At 42.5% G+C, this 27382-nt stretch overlaps 1 protein-coding gene across 4 annotated transcripts in view; it reads right to left on the reverse strand.

Annotated features, from left to right (window-relative positions):
• ppm1aa (protein phosphatase, Mg2+/Mn2+ dependent, 1Aa) overlaps positions 1-14042 on the reverse strand; it is a 139251-nt gene extending 125209 nt beyond the window's left edge. For 3 of the 4 annotated variants that reach the window (XM_068038792.1, XM_068038795.1, XM_068038794.1), the window contains exons 1-2: positions 13874-14042; positions 484-1342 (exon numbers count right to left, since the gene is read on the reverse strand). In XM_068038792.1, the coding sequence (XP_067894893.1) occupies positions 484-1320 (837 nt within the window). In that variant the 5' untranslated portion in view covers positions 1321-1342; positions 13874-14042. Of the gene's footprint in view, positions 1-483; positions 1343-1975; positions 2063-13873 lie in introns of those variants that run through there. The other variant, XM_068038793.1, reaches the window with a different exon arrangement.
• Positions 14043-27382: the final 13340 nt, after the last annotated feature.

Raw genomic sequence — 27382 nt, forward strand, 5'->3', positions numbered from 1 at the left:
ATGCCTACATTCTCTCACCCCACCATCTCATGACACTACATATTGATACTCCAACACATTGTGACACTAGACCCTAAATTTATATTTGCTAGTGTTAGGAATAATTCTGACTTATTTTAAGGATTATTCCAACAGAAACAACTATGGACCCTTTCTTAAAAAAATCAACTATAGGCCAATAAATAATTTGAACTACCTGATCCTGATACTACCGAGCCAGTGCTCCCATTTTGCACATAGCTGGACTAAGGAGAATGCAGCTGCATATAAAATTATCTCCAGAACTTACTGCCGGCTCATACAGCAAGAACATGTCAATAACTGCAATGTATACAATAACTGGGCTACTTGCATAGGAAAGGGTAATTCAGGACTGCAGGCTAGCAAGAACTAAAGTAGGCTTTGCTTTGAAGACTTTTAAGAAACGTAAAAAGCTAAGAAAAAGATAGAGTATAATAAAAATGGAAAGGACCTCACATATACCTTGTACAAGCACGTGTCAACAATCTGGTTACAAACTTTCTCAAGGTCGTCGCTAACTTCTAGTCTGGATTTAACAAATTCACAGATCTCTTCATTCCCCATGACATCCCAAATACCATCACATGCGAGGATAATAAACTGGTCTTCCTCCACTCTCTCAATTTCATAAACCTCAGGTTCTGGTGAGACGAGCTGCTCCGTTGGACCCTTTCCATGGACACACTTGTAATCAAAGTCTCCAAGAGCCCTTGAAACAGCGAGGGAACCATTCACACGCTGAATCATCACGGAGCCACCAGCGTTCTGGATGCGCTCTTTCTCCAGTGGATTGCTTGGTTTGTGATCTTGTGTGAAGAAATGAACCTGTCCATTCCTACAGAGCAAACCTCGCGAGTCTCCACAGTTGATGAAGTAAATATGCTTGGGTGAAACCATGACACCTACTGCCGTTGACCCGCTTCTGTCCGATCCGTGCCGTTTCTCAGAGATTGTTCGCATATGCTCATCTATCTGCAGGAAACCTGTTCGGATTCCACTTTTTACTTTTTCTACAGTAGGCTCTGCCATGCCATCAGTGACTTTGAAATCCTGGGTGTTGGTAATGTGATCTAACAAATGCTCGCAGCAATATCTGGCAACTTGGGATCCAGCATGCCCATCGTAGACTGCGAAGAATGACCATGATTCAAGTCCATGTGGTAGTCCAATGACAGCTGTGTGTGCATCTTCCATCTCAATTCGCCAACCTTGCATGCTACTCAGTCCGTAATGCAGATCATTTCCCTCACCACGGGCATTATGTTTTTCCATCTTTGGCTTGTCCAGAAAAGCTCCCATTTTCCCGCCAATACACTCAGCACTGAAGAAAAAGGAAACATATTTTTCAATTTTCTGGACACTCAATGAATGTACTTACAACAGCAGAAACATGAGTATAATCTCTATTAGAGTTGACCTGCAGCTAGTGAAAAGACTTCATCAAAGAAACTTTTTTGGCAAAAAGTATAGGTGCCTAAAGGATGTCGAACTTTTACAATAGCAAGACATCACTGAAAGGCAAGCTTAACTTAAAAGAATTGCCTAATTTATGAGTTAATATGGTTTATCTGAACAGTTTGGCAAATACTTCTGTACAAAAGTGAATAATTCAAATAATTGATCAGCTATTAATTCCAAAGTCAATCTGCATTACATGGCTCTCCATAAAAATAAGACATAAAAATAGGCTGAAATAATTAGTTGCTAGGATTTCAGTGAATTGCAACAATTGACATGAAATTTTCATACCCCTATATCGACTTGAACTATAAAAAAAATCCAAAAATACAAGTACAGATGTTTTCCTTCCAAATTTGCAAAATTAATTTTAAAGATAACCCGCGTGTAGGAAGTGCCTGCAGCTGCTTGAGTTTGAGATCAGGATTTCCAAGTTTACTGGGCAGCTGCAGTCACTGCAGAGCAACAGAGAGGATGAGTTTTTCCGGGATCATACATTCCAGGGGGTGATCACCCCACAGGCAGACAGTGTTCAGGATAGTAGATGAGTGGGCATCTGGAAGAGTAGGAAGAGGCAGGAGGTCCAGGAATCTTCAGGGTGTGTGCCACTGAGCATTGGAGACTGCTGAGAGTGACGACATCTTGAAGGAGTGAAGTCCAGACCATGGCACCAATGGGCAAGAGACTGCACAGGAAGGAACAGCAAAGAGTAGAAATTCAGTCATTATAGGAGATTCCACAGATAGGGGGACGGTCAGGCATTTCTGTAACTGTCATCATGAGTCCGCCTGGTGTGTTGCTACACTGGTACCAGGGTAAAGGAGATCACAGAGAGGGTGCAGAATATTCTGCAGGGGGAAGGGAGTGAAGTTGTGGTACACATCGGTACCAATGACTCAGAAAGAGCAGGCATTGAGCTCCTATGGTCAGATTTTCAGCAGCTAGGGAGTACCTCAAAAGTAGTAATCTCTGGATTACTCCCAATGCCATGAGCTAGCAAGAGTAAAAATAGGAAAATAGGGAGGATCAATGCATGGCTTGAGGCATGGTGCAGGAGAGAGGGTTTCAGATTCTTGAGACATTGGGAGCAGTTCTGGGGCAGGAGGCATATATTCAAGAAACAAGTTGCAGCTCAACAGGAATGGAACCTATGTCCCCCTGAGGTTCACTCATGTGGTTGGGGAGGGTTTAAACTAAATTGGCAGGGGGGTGGCCATCACCGTATAAAAGCAGAAAAGAGAAATAAGATGCATATAGGAGAGAGAATGCTGGGCGGTACTAGAGAAGGAAGTAGTACCATATTACATAGGAGCAGACTAAGAAAGACGAAGAAGGACGATGAAAAATACAAAGACAGGTTTACAATGCATGTATGCAAACGCACCAAGTGTGGTGGATAAGGTTGGTGAGCTCCAAGCAAAGATAGCTATGTGCGAATATGATGTAGTGGCAATAACGGAAATATGGCTTAAAAATGGTGAGAACTGGGCACTTATAATTCAAGGATACAAAGCGTTCAAAAAAAGACAGGAAAGGAAAAATGTGGTATTACTGATTAGGGAAGACATTGCAACGTTGGCAAGAGAGGATGTCTTTGAAGGGGCAAAGACAGTTTCCATTTGTTTAGAATTGAGAAGCAAAAAGGGCAAGATCAATCTACTGGGGCTATTCTATAGAGGAGCAAATCTGCATGGAAATAAGAAAGATGTGCTAGAGTGGTGACATTGAGATTTAATTACCCAAATATCGATTGGGATAATGTTAGACCAAAAAAGGGTAAGGAGGAGGAGGAATTTCTGAAATGTATGCAGGAGAACTTCTTTGACCAACATGTTCTCGGTCTAACTAGGAGGCATTGCTGGATCTGGTGCTGGGGGATGAGGTGGGCCAAGTGGCTGTGGGGGAAGCACTTGAGTAAGAGTGGTCATTGCATCATAAGGCTTTGATCAGTAATGGACAGCAGCGGTTCAAGAAGGCAACTCACCACCACCTTTTCAAGGGCAATTAGGAATGGGCAATAAATGCTAGCCTAACCAGCGACGCCCACATCCCATGAAAGAATTTTAAAAAAGCAAGGAACAATCTAAATCAGAATTTCTAAATTGGAACTTCAATGTGATCACCCATTGTTCCATTATAGTTTTTCCTGTCAAAAGTTAGTTCCATTTTACCCTGGCTAGAGGGGGGATCTAGCCAGGGTAAAATGGAACTAAAGATTGCCAGGAAAAACTGTAATGTAACAATGGGTGATCTCTGAGGAGATGCTTTCTGGTACAGGCTAGCTACATTCCAACAGAGGCGAACGGTAAGGGAGCCAAAGTCAGGACTCCTTGGATGATCAGGGAGATAGAGAATATGATGAAACAAAAAAAAAGAGGGTGTATGATGCATGTCAGGTGAACTCCAAGCGAGAACCAGGCCAAATACAATAAGTCGAGAGCAGAACTGAAAAGGAAAATAAGACTGGCAGTGAGAGAATGAGAGTTAATGTAAAAGGGAATCCAAAAATAGTAAGTAGTAAGAGGTGGGTGGGGCCTGTTAGGGACATAAAGGGTGATATTTGCTTAAGAGGAGCAGGCAAGGTTAGAATATTCAATGACTACTTAGCATTGGTATTTACTAGGGAAGAGGATGAGGGCAAAATAATCGGTAGAAGTGATCAGGTTAGAAGTAATGGATGGGGTGGAAATTGGTAGGTAGGATGGACTGGAAAGGCTGGCTATGCTTAGAGTGGATAAGTTGTCTGGTCCAGATGGCTTGCAGCCCAGGTTGGGAAAAGAAGTGGGAGTGGAGATAGCAGAAGGGCTTGCCATAATCTTCCAATCTTCCCTAGACATGGGGGAGGGGCCAGAGGATTGGAGAGTGGCAAATGTGACATCCTTGCTCAAGATACGGTGTAAGGAAATTCCTAGAAACCACGGGCTGGTCAGTTTAACATCAGTGGTGGGTATGGTTTTAGAAACAATAATCAGGGAAAAGTGCAATAGGCACTTGGAGAGGTTTGAGTTAATTAAGAGCCAGCGCGGATTTGTAAAAGGCAAATTATGCATGACTAATCCAATTTAAATATTTGATTAAGTAATAGAGAAGGCTGATGAAGGGACTGCACACCTCCAAGTTTGAACAGCTTTTCTTTGTCTACCTTATCTAAATCTATCATCTTGTACACCTCTATCAAATCTCCCAACACTCTTATTTGCTCCAATGAGAAAAACCCCAGCTACTCCAACCTAACCTTGTAACTAAAATCCTTCATCCCTGGAACCATTCTGTTAAATGTGCGCTGCACCCTCTCAAGGACACTTACATTCTTCCTAAAGTTTGGTGACCAGAACAATAGTTGTGGCTAACCAGAGCTTTATGAAGGTTAAGAATAACTTCCCTGCTTTTGTACTCAATAGCTCTATTCATGAAGCTCAAGATCCCACGTGTTTTGCGAACTACACTCTCAATATGTCCTGCCACCTTCAAAAATTTATGCACATGCACCCCCAAGTCCCTCTGTCCCTGTACACTCTTTAGAACTGTGCCATTTAGTCTACTTTGCCTCTCCCTCCCCCTTCTGCCAAAATGCATCACCTCACATTTCTCTGTATTAAATTCCATCTGCCACTTTTCTGCCCATTCTACTAGTTTATCTATGTCCTGTTGCAATCAATTCGTATCATCACTGTCTGTCACACCTCCAAGTTTGGTATCGGAAAATTTTGAAATTTTACTCTGTATTCCCATATCCAAGTCATATTTTTTACATACATATTGTCTTAGTACTGAACCTTGGGGAACACCACTGTCCCCTGACAAACAACCATTTACCATGACTTAAATAAAAGCAAAATACTGCGGATGCTGGAAATCTGAAACAAAAACAAGAAATGCTGGATTCACTCAGCAGGTCTGGCAGCATCTGTAGAAAGAGAAGCAGAGTTAACGTTTCGGGTCAGTGACCCTTCTTCGGAACTCATGACTTGTTGTTTTCTGTCTTTAAGCCAATTTTTTAAAATCCAAACTGACATTGACCCTCCAAATCCATGAGCCTCAATTTTGTTAACCAGCCTTTTATGTGGTGCTTTGTGAAAAACTTTCATAAAATCCATATAGACAACAACCTGGGGGTTCATGTGCATAGATCTTTGAAGGTGGCAGGACATACTGAGCGTGTAGTTAGCGAAGCACGTGGGATCTTGAGTTTCATGAATAGAGCTTCTTCTTCTTTGGCCTCCTTGTCTCGAGAGACAATGGGTAAGTGCCTGGAGGTAGTTAGTGGTTTGTGGAGCAGCGCCTGGAGTGGCTATAAAGACCAATTCTAGAGTGACAGACTCTTCCACAGGTGCTGCAGAAAAATTTGTTTGTCGGGGCTGTTACACAGTTGGCTCTCCCCTTGCGCCTCTGTCTTTTTTCCTGCCAACTGCTCAGTCTCTTCGACTCGCCACACTTTAGCCCCACCTTTATGGCTGCCCGCCAGCTCTGGCGATCGCTGGCAACTGACTCCCACGACTTGTGATCAACATCACAGGACTTCATGTCGCGTTTGCAGACGTCTTTAAAGCGGAGACATGGACGGCCAGTGGGTCTGATACCAGTGGCGAGCTCGCTGTACAATGTGTCTTTGAGGATCCTGCCATCTTCCATGCGGCTCACATGGCCAAGCCATCTCAAGCGCCGCTGACTCAGTAGTGTGTATAAGCTGGGGATGTTGGCCGCCTCGAGGACTTCTGTGTTGGAGATACGGTCCTGCCACCTGATGCCAAGGATTCTCCGGAGGCAGCGAAGATGGAATGAATTGAGACGTCACTCTTAGCTGACATACATTGTCCAGGTCTTGCTGCCATAGAGCAAGGTACTGAGGACACAGGCTTGATACACTTGGACTTTTGTGTTCCGTGTCAGTGCGCCATTTTCCCACACTCTCTTGGCCAGTCTGGACATAGCAGTGGAAGCCTTTCCCATGCGTTTGTTGATTTCTGCATCGAGAGACAGGTTACCGGTGATAGTTGAGCCTAGGTAGGTGAACTGTTGAACCACTTCCAGAGCGTGGTCGCCGATATTGATGGATGGAGCATTTCTGACGTCCTGTCCCATGATGTTCGTTTTCTTGAGGCTGATGATTAGGCCAAATTCGTTGCAGGCAGCCGCAAACCTGTCGATGAGATTCTGCAGACACTTCGGTGTGAGATGTTAAAGCAGCATCGTCAGCAAAGAGGAGTTCCCTGATGAGGGCTTTCCGTACTTTGGACTTCACTCTTAGACGGGCAAGGTTGAACAACCTGCCCCCCATCTTGTGTGGAGGAAAATTCCTTCTTCTGAAGACTTGAAGGCATGTGAGAGCAGCAGGGAGAAGAAAATCCCAAACAGTGTGGGTGCGAGAACACAGCCCTGTTTCACGCCACTCAGGACAGGAAAGGGGTCTGATGAGACGCCACTATGCTGAATTGTGCCTTTCATATTGTCATGGAATGAGGTGATGATACTTAGTAGCTTTTGTGGACATCCGATCTTTTCTAGCAGTCTGAAGAGACCACGTCTGCTGACGAGGTCAAAGGCTTTGGTGAGATCAATGAAAGCAATGTAGAGGGGCATCTGTTGTTCGCAGCATTTCTCCGGTATCTGACGAAGGGAGAACAGCATGTCAATGGTCGATCTCTCTGCACGAAAGCCTCACTGTGCCTCAGGGTAGACGCGCTCGGCCAGCTTCTGGAGCCTGTTTAAAGCGACTCGAGCAAAGACTTTCCCCACTATGCTGAGCAGGGAGATTCCACGTTAGTTGTTGCATTCACTGCGGTCACCTTTGTTTTTATAGAGGGTGATGATATTGGCATTGCGCATGTCCGGAGATACTGCTCCCTCGTCCCAGCACAGGTAGTGCTGAGAGTATAGCAGGCTTGGCACTCTTGATTATTTCAGGGGTAATGCCGTCCTTCCCAGGGGCTTTTCCGCTGGCTAGAGAATCAATGGCATCACTGAGTTCCGATTTTGTTGGCTGTACGTCCAGCTCATCTATGACTGGCAGAGGCTGGGCTGCATTGAGGGCAGTCTCAGTGACAACATTCTCCCTGGAGTACAGTTCTAGGTAGTGCTCAACCCAGCGGTCCATTTGCTTGCGTTGGTCAGTGATTGTGTCCCCTGATTTAGATTTGAGGGGGTGGCGATCTTCTTGATGTTTGGCCCAAAAGCTCTCTTAATGCCATTATACATTCCTCTGATGTTTCCGGTGTCTGAGGCCAGCTGAATATGACTGCATAGGTGTTGCCAGTCGTCATTTGCACAGCGCCTGGCTGTTCTTTGTGCAGTGCTTCTGGCTGCTTTAAGTGTTAACTCGCTGGGGGCTTTCTTGTAGTTCAACAGTGCAATGTGCTTAGCGGCTATGACAGGTTCCAGCTCTTCATTATGAGATTGAAACCAGTCTGCATTCCTCTTCGCACGTTTGTCATAGGTGGTCAAAGCTGACTCATAGATGGTGTCTCTGATGTGGGTCCACTTGGTCTCAGCATCCCCTGTGGGAGTGTTTTGAATGGCTTTTACAAGTGAATTTTGAAATTTTTGTAACAGCTGTGGATGAGAAATTCTGCTTGTGTTGATGCGTGGGTGGCCCTTCTGCTTGGAATGATGTAGCTTCTTTGGTTTGAGTCTAACCTTGCTGCACACCAGGGAGCGGTTGGTGTCGCAGTCCGCACTGTGGAAGCTGCGTGTGATTTGAACACTGTTTAAGGAGGCTCGCCTTGTGACAATGAGGTCCAGCTGGTGCCAACGAAGCGATCTTGGGTGCCTCCATGAAACCTGGTGACAGGGTTTAGTGTGAAAGAACAAGTTGGTGATGCAGAGGTTGTGATAGGTACATAACTCAAGCAGTCTCTGTCCATTGTCATTCACACTGTGGTTTCAAGATGAATAGAGCTATCGAGTATAAAAGCAGGGAAGTTATGCTTAACCTTCATAAAGTTCTGGATAGCCACAACTAGAGTATTGTTCTGGTCACCAAACTTTAGGAAGAATGTAAGTGTCCTTGAGTGGATGCAGCGCACATTTAACAGAATGGTTCCACGGATGAATGATTTTAGCTCCAATGTTAGGTTGGAGTAGCTGGGGTTTTTCTCATTGGAGCAAAGGAGATTGTTGGGAGATTTGATAGAGGTGTACAAGATGATGGCAGGTTAAGATAAGGTAGACAAAGAAAAGCTGTTCCCATTCACTGATGGTACAAGGACTAGGAGACACAGATTGAAAGTTTTGGGCAAGAGGTGCAGGGGGAATATGAGGAAGAACTTTTTATTTTAAACGCAGCGAGCTGTAATGACCTGGAATTCGCTGCCTATGAGGGCGGTGGAAGGGAGATGATGAATGATTTCAAAAGGAAACTGGATAGCCATTTGAGAGAAATAAATCTGCAGGGCTACGGGGATGGAGTGGAGAGAACGGGACTGATTGGACTGATTGACAGAGAGCTAGCATGGACTCAATGGGCCAAATGGCCTCCTTCTGTGCTGTAATGATTCTGACTTGGGTGAAGTACCTGTGATTACAAGCATGTCACCAGATACACGAGGCTTATACAGGATAGTAGTGCCCAACTATGAATAAAAGCACACAAGTCAAGAAGCTTTAATGTTCTGCAATACATTCCTTCTTCATTCACAACCAACATTAGTGCCAGGCTGTAAATACCAGTCTTCATCCTGAACTGTTCTAAAGGAACATCCCTTAAATGTTAAACTTATTCTCAAAAACTTCAACAGATCATCCATGAACTTGCGTCACTTGAGCAAAATACTTTCTACCCAGGATGTGGTAGAAATTAATGTGATTGTTAAAGGTCAATAGTCTTTCTTGAGCATGTTTAACAGGAAACTGTTTCTGCTGCCTTTCACCTCCTCCCCTGCCAGTAACTGCTGTAATATGTCTTCACATTTCAACAAGGGCAGACACTTGGCACTATTTTTGGATTTACATTTCCATGGGAATTTCTTAAATGTGAGCACTCTCCTCTCCAAACAGATAATGTATGCAGAATAGCCTAAATATTTACAAAGCTGGTAGTCAGAAATGTAATGGAATTACCCATATCCACTGCAAGGAAAAACATGTTACAAAAACAAGTGTTTGACTACTCAGCAGCATAATAATATTGACCCCAAACATCTAACAGTGCACTTTACAAGGTTAATGGAACAACCTAATTAATTACACAACCAATGACACTCTGACCTGGTAGGCTTTTATGGAGCCAATTATGGCAATCTTAGTTTCACTTTCATGGAGTACTCGATTATTCAGAAGTTTTACAACTTACCAGTCTGAGAACCGAAGTAGAGGGGATAGGAAACAAAATAGGAATGGGAAAAGCATCCTAAAAAACTGTATGTCCTTCAATGGCATTGATGGTGGTAGAATTTCTAATATCACCACCATTAGCCAAATAAAAAGATAATTTTACAAAGTTTTAAAAATTAATTTCAGCTACCTGGTTCTGATACTATCCAGCCAATTATAAATAGCTGGGCTAAGGAGAATGCAGCTGCACGTAGCCACCCAACTGCTGCCTTGCACAGTTTCCCAGTCGGTGCCTGGTACAGTAATAGAAACAATAAGGGCACTATTGCATCTCTTCAAGCTGGAGCAGAGGAAAATTTTTTTTTTAAATTATCCTAATTTAAACAACAATCTGTTAGGAAACTTTTACCATTAACATTGCCACAAAGCATTTAAGATATCAATTAACAAAGCTATACTGATGAGTTTGAATCTTGGTACTGACAACAACCCAAAAATTGGTAAGTGGTATCAGTTCTTAGCCAGGCCACAAGGTAGGAAAATTCAGAGGAAGACCACTATAATATGTGGAACTGGCAAGTCGTCATCTGGATTATTGCAGGGTTTGAATTGGCTTGTAAAGTCACCAATTACTAATAGTGACTTGTGACAATTTTCACTTGGCTAACAACCGAACAAAAGAGTACCGCATCCTGGCATCACTATCTTTAATCAGTTAGATGATTAGTTTGATTTATTTTTTAACTGGCTAGTTTTATGAAAACTAAATGAATAAACCAGTACAGTCCCAAATAGTTCAAAGTGATGACTCAGCCAGAAAAGGAGGACTCCAAGGAAATAATTAGCGTGCACGCACAGGAAGACATGTCTCTGAGGAGCAAGTGCACAAATGTTTTCGCATTTTTATCAGCTTGCATATATAGCTCCTTGACATCCAAAAGCAAAGAGCCAATGAATTACTTTTGATGTGTAATCACTGTTGTTATGCAGGAAAGAGCAACCAATTTACACAGAGCAAGGTCCCACAAAGAGAAGCGAGATCATTTTTATTCTTTCATGGGATGTGGGTGTCGCTGGGAGGTCAGCATTTGTTGCCCATTCCTAATTGCCCTTGAACTGACAGGCTTGCTAGGCCATTTCAGAGGGCATTTAAGAATCACCCACATTGCTGTCACATGTAGGCCAGACCAGGTAAGGACTGCAGATTTCCTTCCCTAAAGGACATTAGTGAACTAGAATTGATGATAGTTTCATGGCACCGTTACTGAGACAGCTTTTCAATTCATTTTTTTTAATTAGTTGAATTTAAATTCCACCAGCTGCTATGTAGGATTTGAGCCCATGTCCCCAGAGCACTAGCCTGGGCCTTGATTACTGGTCCAGTGATATTATCACTACGCCACTGACTCACAGACATCTATTTTTAGTGATATTGACTGAGGGATTAATATTGGCCAGGACAGCTCCTTGTTCTCCGAGTAGTGCCATGGGATTTTTTATGTTCATCTGAGAGCATAAAGATGCTTCTGATAGTGTAGCCTAAGTGGAACTTGAACCCATTACCTTCTGAATCAGTGGCAAGAACACTACCACTGAGCCAAGGCCTTATATTCAGTGGAATTTGATCAGCTAATTCGAACCTAATATTTGAAGCAGTCCAGAAAGCTGAATATAAGCAAACTATAGCCTTATCCACCCTGTGCCAAAAGTAGCATACTTTCTTTTAGACATAAGTAGATAGAAAATATAGATATATATTAGCATTGCTCCTCTACAAAAACAGTATCCTACTTAGTGGGATGTTCAAGTAGGTTAGGTCATTAAGTCTGAGTTTGAATTCTATATTTAATTAGATAATATTGATTCTAATCCTTTTTATCAGTCTTACTAAGTGGCTTACACCTAAGATGGCAGCAAGATACTTGGACAAAGACATTTATTTAATAATATAAGTGAAGATGGAATATGATGGTTAGCATTCTTCAAACATGAAGAAATTCTTTTCATCATTTTTGGATAATTTGATCAGGAAAATTCCTCTATGATCCCAAATCCCCAAAATATTAGTTTCATCTATAAGGGCAACCTGCCAATCATAGAATCAACCTATGAACACAGATGGAGTTCTCAAAATACAACAGAGCTGAAGTATGCATTGTGCTGCGCTCCAAATGTGTCCACTTTCACTATTACTCCAGCCTTACTTATTTTATTAGGAAGGTTTTCAAGGCACAAGTCAGGAGTGTGAATGAATACTCTCCACTTGTCTGGATGGGTGCATCTCCAACAACACTCAAGAAGGTCGACACCATCCAGGACAAAGCAGCCCACTTGATTGGCACCCCATTCACAAACATTCACTCCCTCCACCACTGATACACTTTGGCAGCAGTGTGTAACATTTACAAAATGCACTGCAGCAGTGCACCAAGGGTCCTTCAACAGCACCTTCCAAACCTGCGACCCCACCTAGAAGGACAAGAGCAACAGATACATGGGAATGCCCCCACCTGCAAGTGCCCCTCCAAGCCACACACCATCCCAACTTGGAACTATATTGCCATTCCTTCACTTTCGCTGCCTCAAAATCCTGGAACTCCCTTCCTAACAGCACTGTGGGTGTACCTACCCCACATGGACTGCAGCGGTTCAAGGCAGCAGCTCACCACCACCTTCTCAACGGCAATTAGGGATGGGCAATAAATGCTGGCCTAGCCAGCAACGTGAAATTCCATGAACAAATAAAAAAAATTATAATGTATTAACTATCATTGAGTGGTCACTTAATTCAAGGCAAGATCTTTTCACCAATCACTAGAGTCAAGCTGTTAACTAGTTCGTTCCTTAAGCACATGCAACTGGTGATACATGCAGAATATAGTCCTCAAACAAATGCAAAGTTTACAAATTTCATATACAGTAACAGCATAATGTGTATTATATATTCTACACTTAATGCCATAGTTGTAAAATACATTACACTATATAGTGTAAGAACATATTTGCCAAGAAATCTACAGTTGAAAAGTTGAAATACTAGTGAAGTGATTAAAGGTGAGATTTCACAGCAGAAGTGAAATTTAGGGCATCTTCTTTAGCGTCCAAAGACACATCCAGTGATGTTCAAATTCAAACAAGCACCAATGCAAGTTATAATATCTTAAATAATAAATAACATGAAAATATGAAAATGCAGAAGGGAATATATGGATTGATGGTACAACGTTTGTAAAATATATCAGGAGAATTAAAAACAAACATCCATCTGCCAATACAGGGCATGCAAAACAGGATGCTGGGGAAAGTAAAAATTGACCCTGTTATAATTATCCCAGGGATACGTACTTATTGTGTTTGTTGAATATCACAAAGAATACATTCAAGCCCAGCATAGTACAGGGGAGTTGAGAGTGACCCAAGCACATTTCAAGTCTACACTAAGGTTCTGCAGTTGTTTTGTTAGCGGATGCTTTTTCTTATCCCATAAAGTTTACTTCTGTTCAATCTAACCCCTCTCATATTTTGGTCAGGTATGATAAAAATCTACTGCCATGAACTACAACAGTGGGGCTGTTTTAGCTACTTTCGTTATCAGTTAGGTTTTTTAAACATACTTAAAATCCTGCTGAGTGATTTTAACAACCTGATAATGACATTTATAATAATTTCGGAAGGTATCAAATAGTTCGAATTTTGTTTACACTGTGAACATTAAAATAATTGTTAGTGAAGTAACCTTACAAAATATGCGCTCTCCAGTTCGGTTCAAGTGACATCATTTTCACTCAGTAAAGGAACAATTACATAACACTGAGCACACACCCATAAAAACACCCTTCTGATCCGATAATATCCAAGGGTTAGGCACAGCAACAAACCATAATATATAGTTTTTTTTTTAAAAAAGCAATAAAAGTAGCTCCTGGGAATTGCAATGATCCCTGGTGTCTCGGATCAGAATGGGAGGGAGAAACCCGGAAAAGAAAAAGCCTCGACCCTCAATTTCAGTGTTGAGGCCTAGGCTCGGACATGACGCCCTCTCGGGCCGATCCTACTCCCCGCGGCTCTGCGCCCACCGGAGGCCGCGTCGTGTGGCGCAGACACGAAACGAGAAACGGACACTCACCAACCCTCAGGCAAACAGCGGAACGGCCTTCACCGCGAACGCATTCACCAGGAAGCAGGGTCCCAATCTAGGGCAACAAAACGGCGAAACATTGCCGGAGAAGCGGCTGAATCACAGCAACATGGTCCCGTCTGCCTGGCCACAACCGCGGCTGCGCCGGATTGCCGGCTGCCGGCCCTGGTAACAGCACCCGGATGTAGATGCCCAGCACCTTGCAGGTACTGACAAGAGCACTGCTGAGCTTCTCATTATTGTACAGGACATCTCTTTCCATTTGAGAAACGCTTTACTATTCTCTATTAGACCAGTTAGTAACTAGAAAACATGCTTGTTCTCAAGAACTATAATTATTTAAATGGTTATAGAGAATCATACAATGGTTACAGCACAGGAGGCGGCTTTTTGGCCCATCGGAGTCTCTACAAGAGCAACATCCCATTCCCGCGCCTTTTCCCCTTACCTCTACAAATTTTTTCTATTCACATAATTATCCAGTTCTCTTTTAAAGGTTTTGATTGACTCTGCCTGCACCACACTCTCAGGCAGCTCCAGATCCTAACCATGCGCTGCATAAAAGCTGTTGCTTCTTTTGCGAATCACCTTAAATCAGTGCCCTCTAATTCTTAATCTTCTCTTCTCCAAGGAGAACAGCCCCAGCTTCTCCAACCTGTCCACATAACTGATGTTCTTAATCCTTGGAACCATTCTCATGAATCTTTTCTGCACCCTCTCTAATGCTTTGACCTGAAGAGTGGTGCCCAGAATTGGACACAGTACTCCAGTTGAGGCTGAACCATGTTTTATACAGGTTTATCATAACTTCCTTGTTCTTGTACTCCATGCCCCTATTTATAAAACCCAGGATCCCATCTGCTTTATTGACCACTTCGTTCTTCCTACCAAAATAATCAGTTCACACTTTTCTGCATTAAATGGCATCTGCCATTTGTCTACCCATTCAAATCTGTCTATGTCCGCTTGAAGTTTATCACTATCCTATTCACAGTTGCCAATACATCCAAGTTTTGTGTCATCTTCAAATTTTGAAATTGTGCCCTGTACACCCAAGTCTAGGTCATTAATATATATCAAGAAAAGCAGGGGTCCCAACCTCAACCCCTGGGGAACCCCAATATGTACCTTCCTCCAGTCTGAAAATCAACTGTACACAATGACTGTCTGATTCCTGTCACTCAGCCAATTTCATATCCATGCTGCATCTGTCCCTTTTATTCCATGGGTTCTAACATTGCTGACTAGCCTGTTATGTGGCACTTTATCAAATGCCTTTGGAAGTCTATGTACACCACATCAACCTCATAACCTTCTTCAACCCTCTCTGTTACCTCATCAAATAATTATAGGTTGATTCCTGTGTTGTGAAAGAAAGTCAGTGTGCCATAGCTGACTTAAAACAGTAACAAGAATTATCATATAAAAGGAGAGGGAGCAGCTTAGTTAGCTGGCACTTAGAGAAAAGGATTTTGATTTGACCTATACAAAGTGTCCCAAGTGGGGAGTATGCAATGGCTAGAAAGCTCATAACTTATCAGATAATAGGTGTCATAGAATTGTAATCTCTCTCTAAATGTAATGCTTGGGTTAGGTATCGATGGACTTTGGACCAAATAAGATTATACACTGAACTAAATCTCTTGTGAGTTTCTTGAATCAACTGATGTACCATTTGATGCCATCAACATTAGTAGTAGTTCTGATTTGCAGCATGGTGAACAAATCCTCAACACATAGGTGGGGAAGGGGTAATAGGTAAGCTTTTGGCTTTCTCTGTGTGTGGCAAAAGGCAGTCTGTAGCAAGTTGTGGATTGTGAAAGTAAGGTGGGAAAGGAAGCTGTGAGGAGGACACAAAGAGTCTGAAAAGGGATATGGACAGATTGAGTGATTGGGCAAAAGGGTGGCAAATGAAGTATAATAAGGAGAAATGTGAAATTATCCACTTTGGTAGGAAGAATAAAAAAATTAAATGGTGAGAGACGATTAAATATTGTTATGCAGATGGATTTGAATGTCCTTGTACATAATCACAGAAAGTTAACATGCAGGTACAGCAAGCAGTTAGAAAAGCAACTGTAATTTTAGCTTTAAATGCAAGGGGTTTGGAGTATAAGGGTAAAGAAATCGTGCTGCAATTGTAAAGGGCTTCAGTGAGACTACACCTGGAGAACTGTGTACAGTTTTGGTCTAACTAAAGAAGGATGTATTTGACTTGGAGGGGGTGCAACAAAGGTTCACTAAAGTGATTCCTGTGATAATATGGTTGGCCTATGAGGAGGGATTGTGCAGAATGGCCTGATATTCGCTGGAGTTTAGAAGAATGAGAGGTAATGTTATTGAAACATAAAATGTTTAGAGGCCATTGACAGGATAGGTGCTGAGAGGCTGCTTTCTCTGCCTGGAGAGTCTAGAACTAGGGGTTATAGTCTTAGGATAAGGGTACGGCCATTTAGCACTAAGATGAGGAGAAATTTCTTCACTTAGATGGTCGTCAATCCTTGGAATTCTTCACCCCAGAGGACTGTGGATTCTTAGCCAATGAGTATATTCAAGACTGAGATCGATAGAATTTTGGACATTAAGGTGGATAAGGTGGGAAAGTGGAGTTGAGGTAGAAGATCAGCTGCCATCTTATTGAATGGTGGAGCGGGCTCGAGGGGTCGTATGGCCTCCTGTTGCTCCTATTTCTTATGTGAAACTGTGAGAGAGAGATAAAGATCTTACTTTCTCTTCAGTTAGAGAAAAGCTTTGAGAGACTTCAGGTTGAGGTAATTGGAAAAGTTAACATCAGTCAGATTTACTGACTTCCACAATGAGCTAGACCCAGTTTAATAGTGAAAGAAAAGCATCATAGAAATAAGATAAAGGTGAAACTTTTTTCTAAAAGATATAGTTTGGTATTAATTTCTTTAATTCTGTCACAAAAATTAGTGAAAAAGAAAGCAAATTTTACTCATCAAAATCTTTGTCCCAGCTTAACTAATTTAAATGTTGCAAGTTCAGTTGGTTACTGTATGCTTGAAGAGAAAACTCTCTCAATTCAAACTGTGACAGAAACCACACTGGCCAAATGGAAACACACTAATTTTGTCATATGGAACGCTGCTTGAACCCTTTTTACCAGACATTGAACATAACTTGTTTAAAAGGACCACAGAGCTGAACAGCTAAAACATGATTGCACATTTGCATTCCAAGAGACAGTTGCATAGAGAGACAATGGGAGTGCTCACTGATTCGATTAACGAGATGGGTTTTGTCAATAGTAGTGATCAAAAGACATTGAGAGCCACTGACTTTGTAAAAGACAAAGCTCCAACAACCTCCCCCACCCCCCCCAAAACCCAACCCCATTGAGTGTGCCTGGAGAACTTTTGAAATCAACAATCATCGCAGACGATGCTGTTTTAAACAAAGAATTAGTCACATGATTAACCTGCTGGCCAACCTGGGGACTTTTTGAATTGGGCCACACAACTGCAAATTGAAGACCAAAGAGAAGGAAGGTACCTGTCTCTCTCAAGCAAAGTACCAGGGACCCACAGAAACAGCTTAAGCCCCAACACAGAGTACCTCTTCAGCCTTCTGGTACCAGAGAAGCAAGTTTGAAAGTGTGCATTGAGCCCCAGCGAGAACTACAAGACCGCAATTCCAACCAAAGACTTTACAGTAAAACTATAGACAGTAACTGAATTCCATCTACTACTCCAAACCTTTAATTCTTTGTCCTCCTCTGTATCTATTTGTGTGTGTTTATCTCATATGCCTGCTAGCATGGTTACATCGTGTAAATTTAGTAATTTTAACTGAGTTAGAGTGTTAAGGCTAATAAACTTACATTTTTCTTGTTTAAACCTAAGGAAACCAGTCTGATTGGTTAATTTACAATTACAATTAGAAAGCATTGAGCAAGGACTCACTGAGGTGAAGCTAAAAATACTGTGTTTAAAAGTTAAACCCTGTTACAGGCAATCCAGGAAAGGAGCCAGAGGGGAGCCTGTGACCCCTTTCTCACCTGGTCGTAACAAAATACAAACATGCTATGTAATTTGTCCCAACTTGTCTGATTATTAAATTTAAAAAATCATCTACAGCACCAAGAGTTAGTTAACTAGCTCCTTATCTCTGGTCTGGCAGCATCTGTGGAAAGAGAAGCAGAGTTAACGTTTCGGGTCAGTGACCCTTCTTCGGAACTGACAAATATTAGAAAAGTCACAGATTATAAGCAAGTGAGGTGGGGGTGGGGCAAGAGATAACAAAGGAGAAGGTGCAGATTGGACCAGGCCACATAGCTGACCAAAAGGTCACGGAGCAAAGGCAAACAATATGTTAATGGTGTGTTGAAAGACAAAGCATTAGTACAGATTAGGCGTGAATACACTGAATATTGAACAGCAGCAAGTGCAAACCTGAAAAAAACAGTGGGTAAGCAAACTGAACAAACTAAGATGAAATGAAATAAATGCAAAAAAAGATTGTAAAAAATGTAACATTTACCCACTGTTTTTTTCAGGTTTACACTTGCTGCTGTTCAATATTCAGTGTATTCACGCCTAATCTGTACTAATGCTTTGTCTTTCAACACACCATTAACATATTGTTTGCCTTTGCTCCGTGACCTTTTGGTCAGCTATGTGGCCTGGTCCAATCTGCACCTTCTCCTTTGTTATCTCTTGCCCCACCCCCACCTCACTTGCTTATAATCGTTGACTTTTCTAATATTTGTCAGTTCCAAAGAAGGGTCACTGACCCGAAACGTTAACTCTGCTTCTCTTTCCACAGATGCTGCCAGACCTGCTGAGTGATTCCAACATTTCTTGTTTTTGTTTCAGATTTCCAGCATCCGCAGTATTTTGCTTTTATCCTTATCTCTGGTTACTGTTGCCAGGGATATGTATTATCCTGACTTTCCAAATCACTAATTTTGCTCTGGAGTGATTGAAGAAAGGCTATGTGACTAATACCTTTAGAGAGAAAAGGATAACAGAAACAACTTTAATAATTGATGAAGAAAGGGTTTTAAAAGCAACTGCATACAAATAGAATATAATTATAGCCATAGTTTTAGTTCCAGAGTTATGAACCATTTATTTTCTAATAAACATGGAGCTAGTTTAGTGTAAAACTACTGCAGTTATTATTTTCTGATATTCACTTGTTCATTTACTTTTTAATAAATTTGCTTGACATTTAAACTGCAAAATTAATTTTAGTGTCAAAGTTTCTCCACCATCTTTCAAAGATAAGGAGGATTCTATGAAGGCATCTGATAGAATTAGTAGCTGATGTAATCTATAAAAATGACCATCTGTTCATTATCTTAGCCTCAATATATTTGATCTAGATATCAGGACAAGTGAAACCACTTAACTATTCAAAGAAGAAAAGGAGAGTTCAGTTAGCGACCTGATGAAGATTTATCCCATAACCAACACTACTGTAACAATTTAACTGGTTATTTATCTCATTGAAACTTATTTTATACTTTGAATGCCAAGCAAATTTATTAAAAAGTAAATGAACAAGTTAACAGCTAAAAATAGCATTCACCAAACTAGCCCCATGTACAGTAGAAAATAAATGGTTCCAAATGTTAGAGCTCAAACAATTTACTTGGCTATTTATCTCATTGCTGTTTGTGAGGTTTTGTTGTGTACAAATTGGTTGCTGCATTTCACTATATTACAACAGGGATTACATTTCAGAAGTACCATATTGGTTGGGAAAGGCATGATATAAGGGCAAGATTTTTTTTCTTAATTTTCCCACATTCTATCATTACCTATTCCCACCTTTGCAAAATTACTCGCCTTTCCTCTTACCTCAGCTTTTCCACCACTGAAACCCTCAAGCATGCCTGTCATCTTTAGAGTAAATTATTCCAATGATTTTCTTTCTGGATCCCATCTTCCATCTGTCATAAATTCAAACCTGTCCAAAACTCTGCTGCCCATATCTTGTCCTACATTTGGTCCCACGCACCATTTGCCTTTGTGCCTGCTGACTTACATTAGCTTTCTATCTCCCAATGTGGAAAGTTTCCATCTTAAAATTTCTCCATGGCATTGAAAGCTGTTTGTAACTGAGTCACATTGAACTAATTTATGTCTGATGCAGATTTATTAGACTATCATTTAAAGTTTCTTTAAAATTGTATATAAAAACTTCTAAATAGAGATTTTAATCCCAGCCTCTGAAATTGCAGCTTTACCATCCTAATGATCGTAATGTGGCCTTTGGGAGTTATTGTCTTTGAGCTTATGCTGTCTTAAAGAGATGTTGGCTTAACAAAATAAAAATTACCTTTTTTTTTGTTTTGGGTAAAGAAAAAGCCAGAAGAATTGTCTGTCACGTTTATAATACTACCACGAATGATACATTTCAATATGATATTTTTAAGGGTAGATACAGCAAAACTATTTCTTCCAATGTAGGAACCCAGAACAGCGGCTTCCAAATCCGAGACCTCTTCCACCTAGAAGGACAAGGGTAGCAGACATGTGGGAATACCATCATCTGCAAGTTCCCCTCCAAGCCGCACACCATCCTGACCTAAATTATATTGCTGTTCCTTCATTGTCATTGAATCAAAATTTTGGTCAAAATCCTGGAACTCCCTCCCTAACAGCACTGTGGGTGTGCCCGCACCAGATGAAACGCAGCAGTTCAAGAAGGCAGCTCAGCACTACCTTCTCAAGGGAAATTAGGGTTGGGTAACAAATGCTGGCCTTGCCAGTGATGCCCACATTCCATGAAACAAATTTTTTAAAAAGCTGGAAAAGATTCTTAGGAAGGTCACTAGATCAATACTTAGTTTGAAAATCCTTAGCCATCGCAGCCATCCTTCCCAGACTCTGGGAACTAAGTGTTTTTACTCCAGAAGAATTTAGACTGTGTTTATGTGGACAGGTTATTTGAATCATTTAACTCAGAAAGAAAAGGAGGAGTTGCATACAAGTTACGTAAGCATAGAACTACATCAGATGACAGGAGACTTTTCTTTTCCCAGAGGGTCATTCACCTTTTGGAAAATGCTGCTGGCTTGTGTAGCAGGTGCAAATTTACTGCAACGCTCATAAGGGAACTGGATAAACTTCTAGAGGATGCTGATGGAGCTGCATACAAAAGATAGGACGTTGGGTCATTATTATCATCCGGAAATAATTTTTGATTACCTTCCTGGTTTGGAGTGGAATTTCCCAACATTCTTTTCCCTGAAATAAAAACAGAAAATGCTGGAAATACTCAGGAGATCTGGCAGCATCTATGGAGAGAGAAACAGAGTTAATGTTTCACGTCTGTGATCTTTCATCAGAACTGGGTAAAGTTAAACATGTAATAGGTTTTAAATATGTGAAAGTGGGGGACGGTGGGATAAAACAAAAAGAAAGGTCTGTGATAGGGTGGAAGACAGATTTTCCCTGAATTGGCCTAGGTTTTCTCATTTGATCTTTTTTGCCTCTCTCAGGAGATTACATGGCTGCTGGTGAATGGGGAGTTTTGGTATGGGGGTGGCAGAGTGATGCTCAGTTGCTACACAACTGAAAGCGACAGATCCCAATGATCTGCTGTTCTTTTTCTGTTCAACTTTATCATATGTTGTATGTGCTCTTTAAATGCAAGTTATTTTTATCGGAAACGACTGACTCATGATGAGGTAGACAATGTCATATATCCACAGCATCTCTACGAATGAACTATTTTTCACATTCAAGCCTAGGATACAAATGTTTGCTAGTACAAGGCATCCCAACTGCGCTAGATCCTGTCATTACCTCACATTTACAGACTTCCAATAGAGGTAACTGGCTTGTATTCAAGAGCCAGAATCCTGGTCAATTCCTTTCCTTCCCTCTCCTTATCCTAGGCTGTTAAAGGTCAATTATGGCACCTCATCACCAGCCCAGATGAGTTCAACACATTCCAGAAATCAGAATTCAGACTTTCCAGCCCTTTTTGGCACAGTATCATATAACAGTGCACTTAACCACGGTAATTGTTTAAAACTGATTGGAGTCTGTGTGGTGCCAAAAAACAGACAGCTGATGGGCCATCATCAGCAGTGTAGGCACTCAGAATGATTGCATTGATTTTCCCTCACTCACTCCCTTGACTCTCAGATCATTTAGTCAATGGTATCAGTGCTCAAGATCTGCTATGTTTCTGTGAGCAGTTTTTTTTGTCAAATAATAATGAAAACTGCTTACTTCTTTATTTCATTTTATCAAGCAGTGTGTACCATCTACAAGATGCACTGCAGCAACGCACCAAGGCTCCTTCAACAGCACCTTCCAAACACGCGACCTCTACCACCTAGAAGGACAAGGGCAGCAGATCCATGGGAACACCACCACCTGCAAGTTCCCCTCCAAGCCACACACCATCCTGACTTGGAACTAGTTCGCCTTCACTGTCACTGGGTCAAAATCCTTGAACTCCTTTCTTAACAGCACTGTGGGTTTACCTACCCCACATGGACTGCAACGGTTCAAGAAGGCAGCTCACCACCATCTTCTTGAGGGCAATTAGGGATGGGCAATAAATGATGTCCTAGCCAGCAATGCCCACATCCCATGAACAAATAAAAAAAATTATAAATATACTTTTATTGTAAAAAAAAACCCTGTGTTTTAAAAACTTCCCTTTGTTAGTATGTGCCTGCTGCCAAGAGCACTTTTCCAATCCAATGTCAGTATGGCTTGTTTGGGAACAGTCTTACCTTGGAGTCAGCAAAGTTCTTGTTCATTTCCCATTCTAAGACTCGAACATGTTTAGTAGGATGACAGTATCGCACCAAGGCAGGGCTGCATTTTCAGAGGTGCCATGCTTCAAAAGATTCATTAAATCATGGCCCCTTCTAGTAGTTTTAGATGGATGGAGCATCTTATGGTGCTATTTTAAAAAGCTTTTCCTATATAAGTGACTGTGCTTTAAAGTAATTCATTTTATGTGAAGCATATTGACATGTTTTAAGGCACTATCTAAATGTAAGTCTTTCCTTCAATTTTCTCCTCTGAGCTAACTCATTACAAATGAGAAGAGTCATTTGGCTTTTCATTGTTTCAACATCCAGAATGAGCCTAAATATCCCCCTCTGTAATTATAACATATAACTTCTTGATATCAGTCTTAAATTTACCTTTTATTAATTTAAACCTGTGTCCCATTGCCCTACTCATTTGATTTAAAATATTCTACATAAAGTGTGGCTACCCGACCAGACCCGACGACGTGTCAGGACAGGTCAGGTCAGGACGGGTCTCTCTTCCGGGTCCAAAATTCGGGCTCGGGTCGGGTCGGACTGGATGTGGACTGTGCTGCCTTGTTCCGGGAAGTAATCTTCAAATGAACATTCAGGATGTCAAGGCAGAAAACATGCAGTGCTCTGAAATATGCACTATTCTTCCTGTTTGAAAACATATCTCGGTAGCCTCCAGGTGGCTGCTGTGGTCTTATTACTGGCGCCCTCACATGAATATCAAGGTGTGAAATGCTCAAACGCACATATCCCAGCAGCTCAGAGCACGCCGGCCTCATAAGTCTCTTTCACTAGATATTTCATTTAGCCCATTTTAGTGCATGTGTGTGTATTTTTTTAAATAGAGGGGTTCTCTGTCCTTTTAAAGCCAGCGAGAGAGCGCCAAATCGTGCAGCAACGACTGAGTGCCTGACAGACAGTGAGAAGGTGGAGTCTGGAGCCTACCTTTGGTTTGACAGCGAGGAAAAAAAGAGACTGAAATCAGGGCAAACAGAAATCAGAGGTGAGAAGAGCTGGGGGGGGGAGGAGGGGAAAGAAACAGCTACAAGCTCCGACATAAAACACCCGAGTGAAATTAATCCAACCCCTTACACTCTGAAATCTATCAAGCCCAGGAGAAACTGACAAGCCCGGGGAAGATGCCACTAAGTACAGAAACATCAACTGAGCTAGAGGCCTGCTACCCGACCCAAACCTGACGGGACCCAATGACGTGTCGGGTGCGGGTTGGGTCGAGCCCATCTTCTGGGCTCGGGTTGGCCCGAGTCCAGGTCAAGCCGGGTCGGGTCGGGCCGGGCCGGACAGGACACACACAGTAAGTGCTCTGCTGGTAAGTATTAAAAATTTTTTAAAACTTACCTGAGTTGGGAGTCCGGGACGAAACTCAGTCTGCGCAGTGAGTGAGTGACGTCACTATGATCGAGTATAGGTGCCAGTTGTTGATGTACCTGTGTTCAATTAACATCATAAAGTTTAAAAAAAAACAAACACTGATTTCAAATAGGCGAAGGCGCAGCGACCCTGAGAACTCGCAGGAAAAATAGTATCCACTTCAGGAAATCATGCAATATAACAAACAAGCTTCTGAACTGTATCAAGTTCCAATGTCATCAACAACAAAAGAAAATCTCCGCAGAGAACTCAGGTTGGGAAGTTTAATCTCCCTATTCCAGATAATTTTAAATCCTTGGTCCAAGTATAGATTAAAGCAGGAGCTCAGTTGATGTTTCTGTACTTAGTGCAGTTACTGGTATCTTCCCCAGGCTTGTCAGTTTCTCCCGGACTTGATAGATTTCAGAGTGTAAGGGCCCCCGGCCCGCCCCCACTCCTACTCTTCTCACCTCTGATTAAAGCCTGCTACCCGACCGTACCCTAATACATGTGTCGGGTTCGGGTCGGGTCAGGCATTTAAAAAAATTAAAGGACTCGGGTTCGGGTTGGGGTCGGGTTCGCTGTTGTCGGCTCGGGCCTGGGTCGGGTTTTAATTTTATACCCGAGCCAGGCTTTAATTCCACATAATAAAAACAAGAAATGCTGGAACCACTCAGCAGGTCTGGCAGCATCTGTGGAAAGAGAAGCAGAGTTAACGTTTCGGGTCAGTGACTCGTCTTCGGAACTAGCAAATATTAGAAATTTAATTCCACATACATTTCTATACTCTTAACTATCTTATATCTTCACTTTTCAGACCTTTCTTTCCAGACTTTCCAGTTTTTCCTCATAACTCAAACCTTTTACATTCGGCGGCAGCCTCTTGGTTCTTCTTTGCATTGCCTCCAGTGCTTGAATGTCTCTCTTGTTTCTTGGTGACCAGAGTGGACACACAACTCAAGTTGTGGTCTGGCCAGAGCACTCTACAGCTTAATCACAACCTCTTCTGATTTAAATTCTACTGTTTAATTACTTAGTTAAACATCCTATTGGCATTGTTTATTACTGCTCTGCATTTGTTGAACCTGGTCTGTGTTGAATCTAATTCTACTCCAAGGTATCTTTCACCCTCATTCTTAGCTATTTTAAAACCATCTATTTTTCCTTTCTTTGTGAGGTATGTAACATTATCTGCATTAAGTTTTATCTGACATTGTTCTGCTTACATAAATATTTTGCCCAACTCATTTTGTATTTTCCGAGTTGCCTCTTTTGATTCCACTACCCCTCCTAGTTTTGGTGTCATCTGAAATCTAATGAATTTCCATTGAGCTTTGGAACCAGTCCGTGATAGTAAGGCTACCAGATTTCACTTATTATAGAGTAAATCGGATGGCAGATTCTGGCATCTGCACATGTGCAGTTAAACATGGAAATCAAAAAGTTGCTGCTATGTTACCCTAATTTCCACAAGCTTTGCTACACCAATACCCTGCCGATAGACTTGGTATTGAAATACATATAAAGGCACGAATTTGCAGTACATACCTATTAAAAGGAATCTAAGGATATGGGGATTGGGTGGGAAAGTAAAGTTGAAGTAGAGGATCAGTCATGATCTCGAATGGCAGAACAGACATATGGGGCAGTATTTTCCCTGTGGGTTTCAGGACCCCACTGTCAGGCTCAAATGGGGATCAGAAGCCCACACTATGGGCTGGATTTTATGCACCCACCACCAGGAGCGGCAGCGGGAGAAAGAAATGGCCTGCCATGCCGCCGCAATCTTCCTGGTGGCGGTCCACAATAATATGCTGGTCAGGCTACCCCCCCCCCCCCCCCAATAGTTGGAGGGGGTGGCGGGCTTTCCAACACTGACAATGGCATCAGCTGCCTGTACGCAGGCGCTGGCTCCAATTTTAAAACCCTGCCGGCTAATTTACATTTTTTAAGTTATACCCCCTTCCCTCTGCTGTACTGATTAAAAATCTGCCACCCCTTTCGCAACCCCCAATAACAATAAAATTCATTATTTGCCCTGTCCCCCCCCCCCACCCCAAAGCACTTATCTTCCATACTTGACACCCCCCACAAACTGAACAAAGAGCACAGGTCACACCTTCCCACCATCCCCTACACTAATAATGTAAATTTTACCCCGTTCCCCACCCCCCCCCCCCCCCCAGCACTAATAATTTTAAGATCCCCCCCCCCCCCCGCGGCACCTGCTTTCCCCAGACAGGAAAGTGAAGGCGCCAGCCACTGCTCAGAAGGTTGCGGCGCAGCGGTAAGATTGGAGTCAATTTTATTTAAGTGTATGCAATCTGCTAATTTGAATATTTTAATCTGGGTCCGGTTGCCCAGTGGCAGTGGGGGGGGGGCCACCATGGGGCCTCATTGCCGCCAGCAAGAGGGGGCCCAGCCCTCCTGGCATCAGGCTCTGTGGCGGGTTGCTGCCGGAACGATCTTCCGCCCCCACCACGGAGCCCGATGTCGGGAGCTTTGTAAAATCCTGGCCTATGTGAGAAACAGTCACTCAACTGTGATTTTCCCTGAATTGGCCAATTACAGGTCAGAGGGTGGGCTTGCCATCCAAGTAAGTACTGTGGGTGGGCTCTTGAAGCTGGAGGGCCAATCGGGCGCTCTCCAGCCTGGAAGCAGCAGCAGGTAAGTGAAGGAGGGCATCCCAAACTGGAGGCGTCCTCTCAAACATTTTGTATATTTAAAATAAAAAATAGATCCAGCAGCCAGGCCACCATTGTGGGGATGGGAGGGAGGTGAATCCCCTCCACAGGGTGGCTTGTGGCTGCTGCTGCTGCACCCATGCAAGTAGGGGGACCTTGACATCTGCTTGGAGAGCTGACCTCCAGTCTACTGCTGGGAGACCGCTTCCAGGCAGCTGCACTGTCTCCAAACGTCTGCAGAGACCTGGAGGCCAGTTGGAAAATCCCAGTTGGTCTCTGACAATTGGCCTTAAGTGGCTGTCAGCAAGGTCAATTGGCTACCTGCGCTTGCGGGTGGGTAGCCCTGCTGCCCACCCTCACCCCGCCTCTCGGGAAATGGGCCGGGGGCGGGATGGAGCCGGGGAACTGGCACATTGGCTGATGGCGATTTTCTTAGCGCCCCTGGTGGAGCCTAAAAATTCAGGCCATCATCTACTCCTGTTCCTGTTTATGTTCTTAAACATGCCAGAAAAAGTTAGGGTTTGTCCTTTCAAGTATAAATCATTTCTTTACCGGCATGATAAGTCTTAATTATCTGCCAAATAATCTCTCTGATGCAGAAAGTTTACTGTTACAAGTATGGCATCTCATTTCTTCAGATTTTAATTATTGTTGGAATTTTTATTTTTTCTTTGCCTCTTT

This window comes from Heterodontus francisci, chromosome 9 (genome assembly GCF_036365525.1).
Source record: "Heterodontus francisci isolate sHetFra1 chromosome 9, sHetFra1.hap1, whole genome shotgun sequence".
NCBI classification, from domain to species: domain Eukaryota; kingdom Metazoa; phylum Chordata; class Chondrichthyes; order Heterodontiformes; family Heterodontidae; genus Heterodontus; species Heterodontus francisci.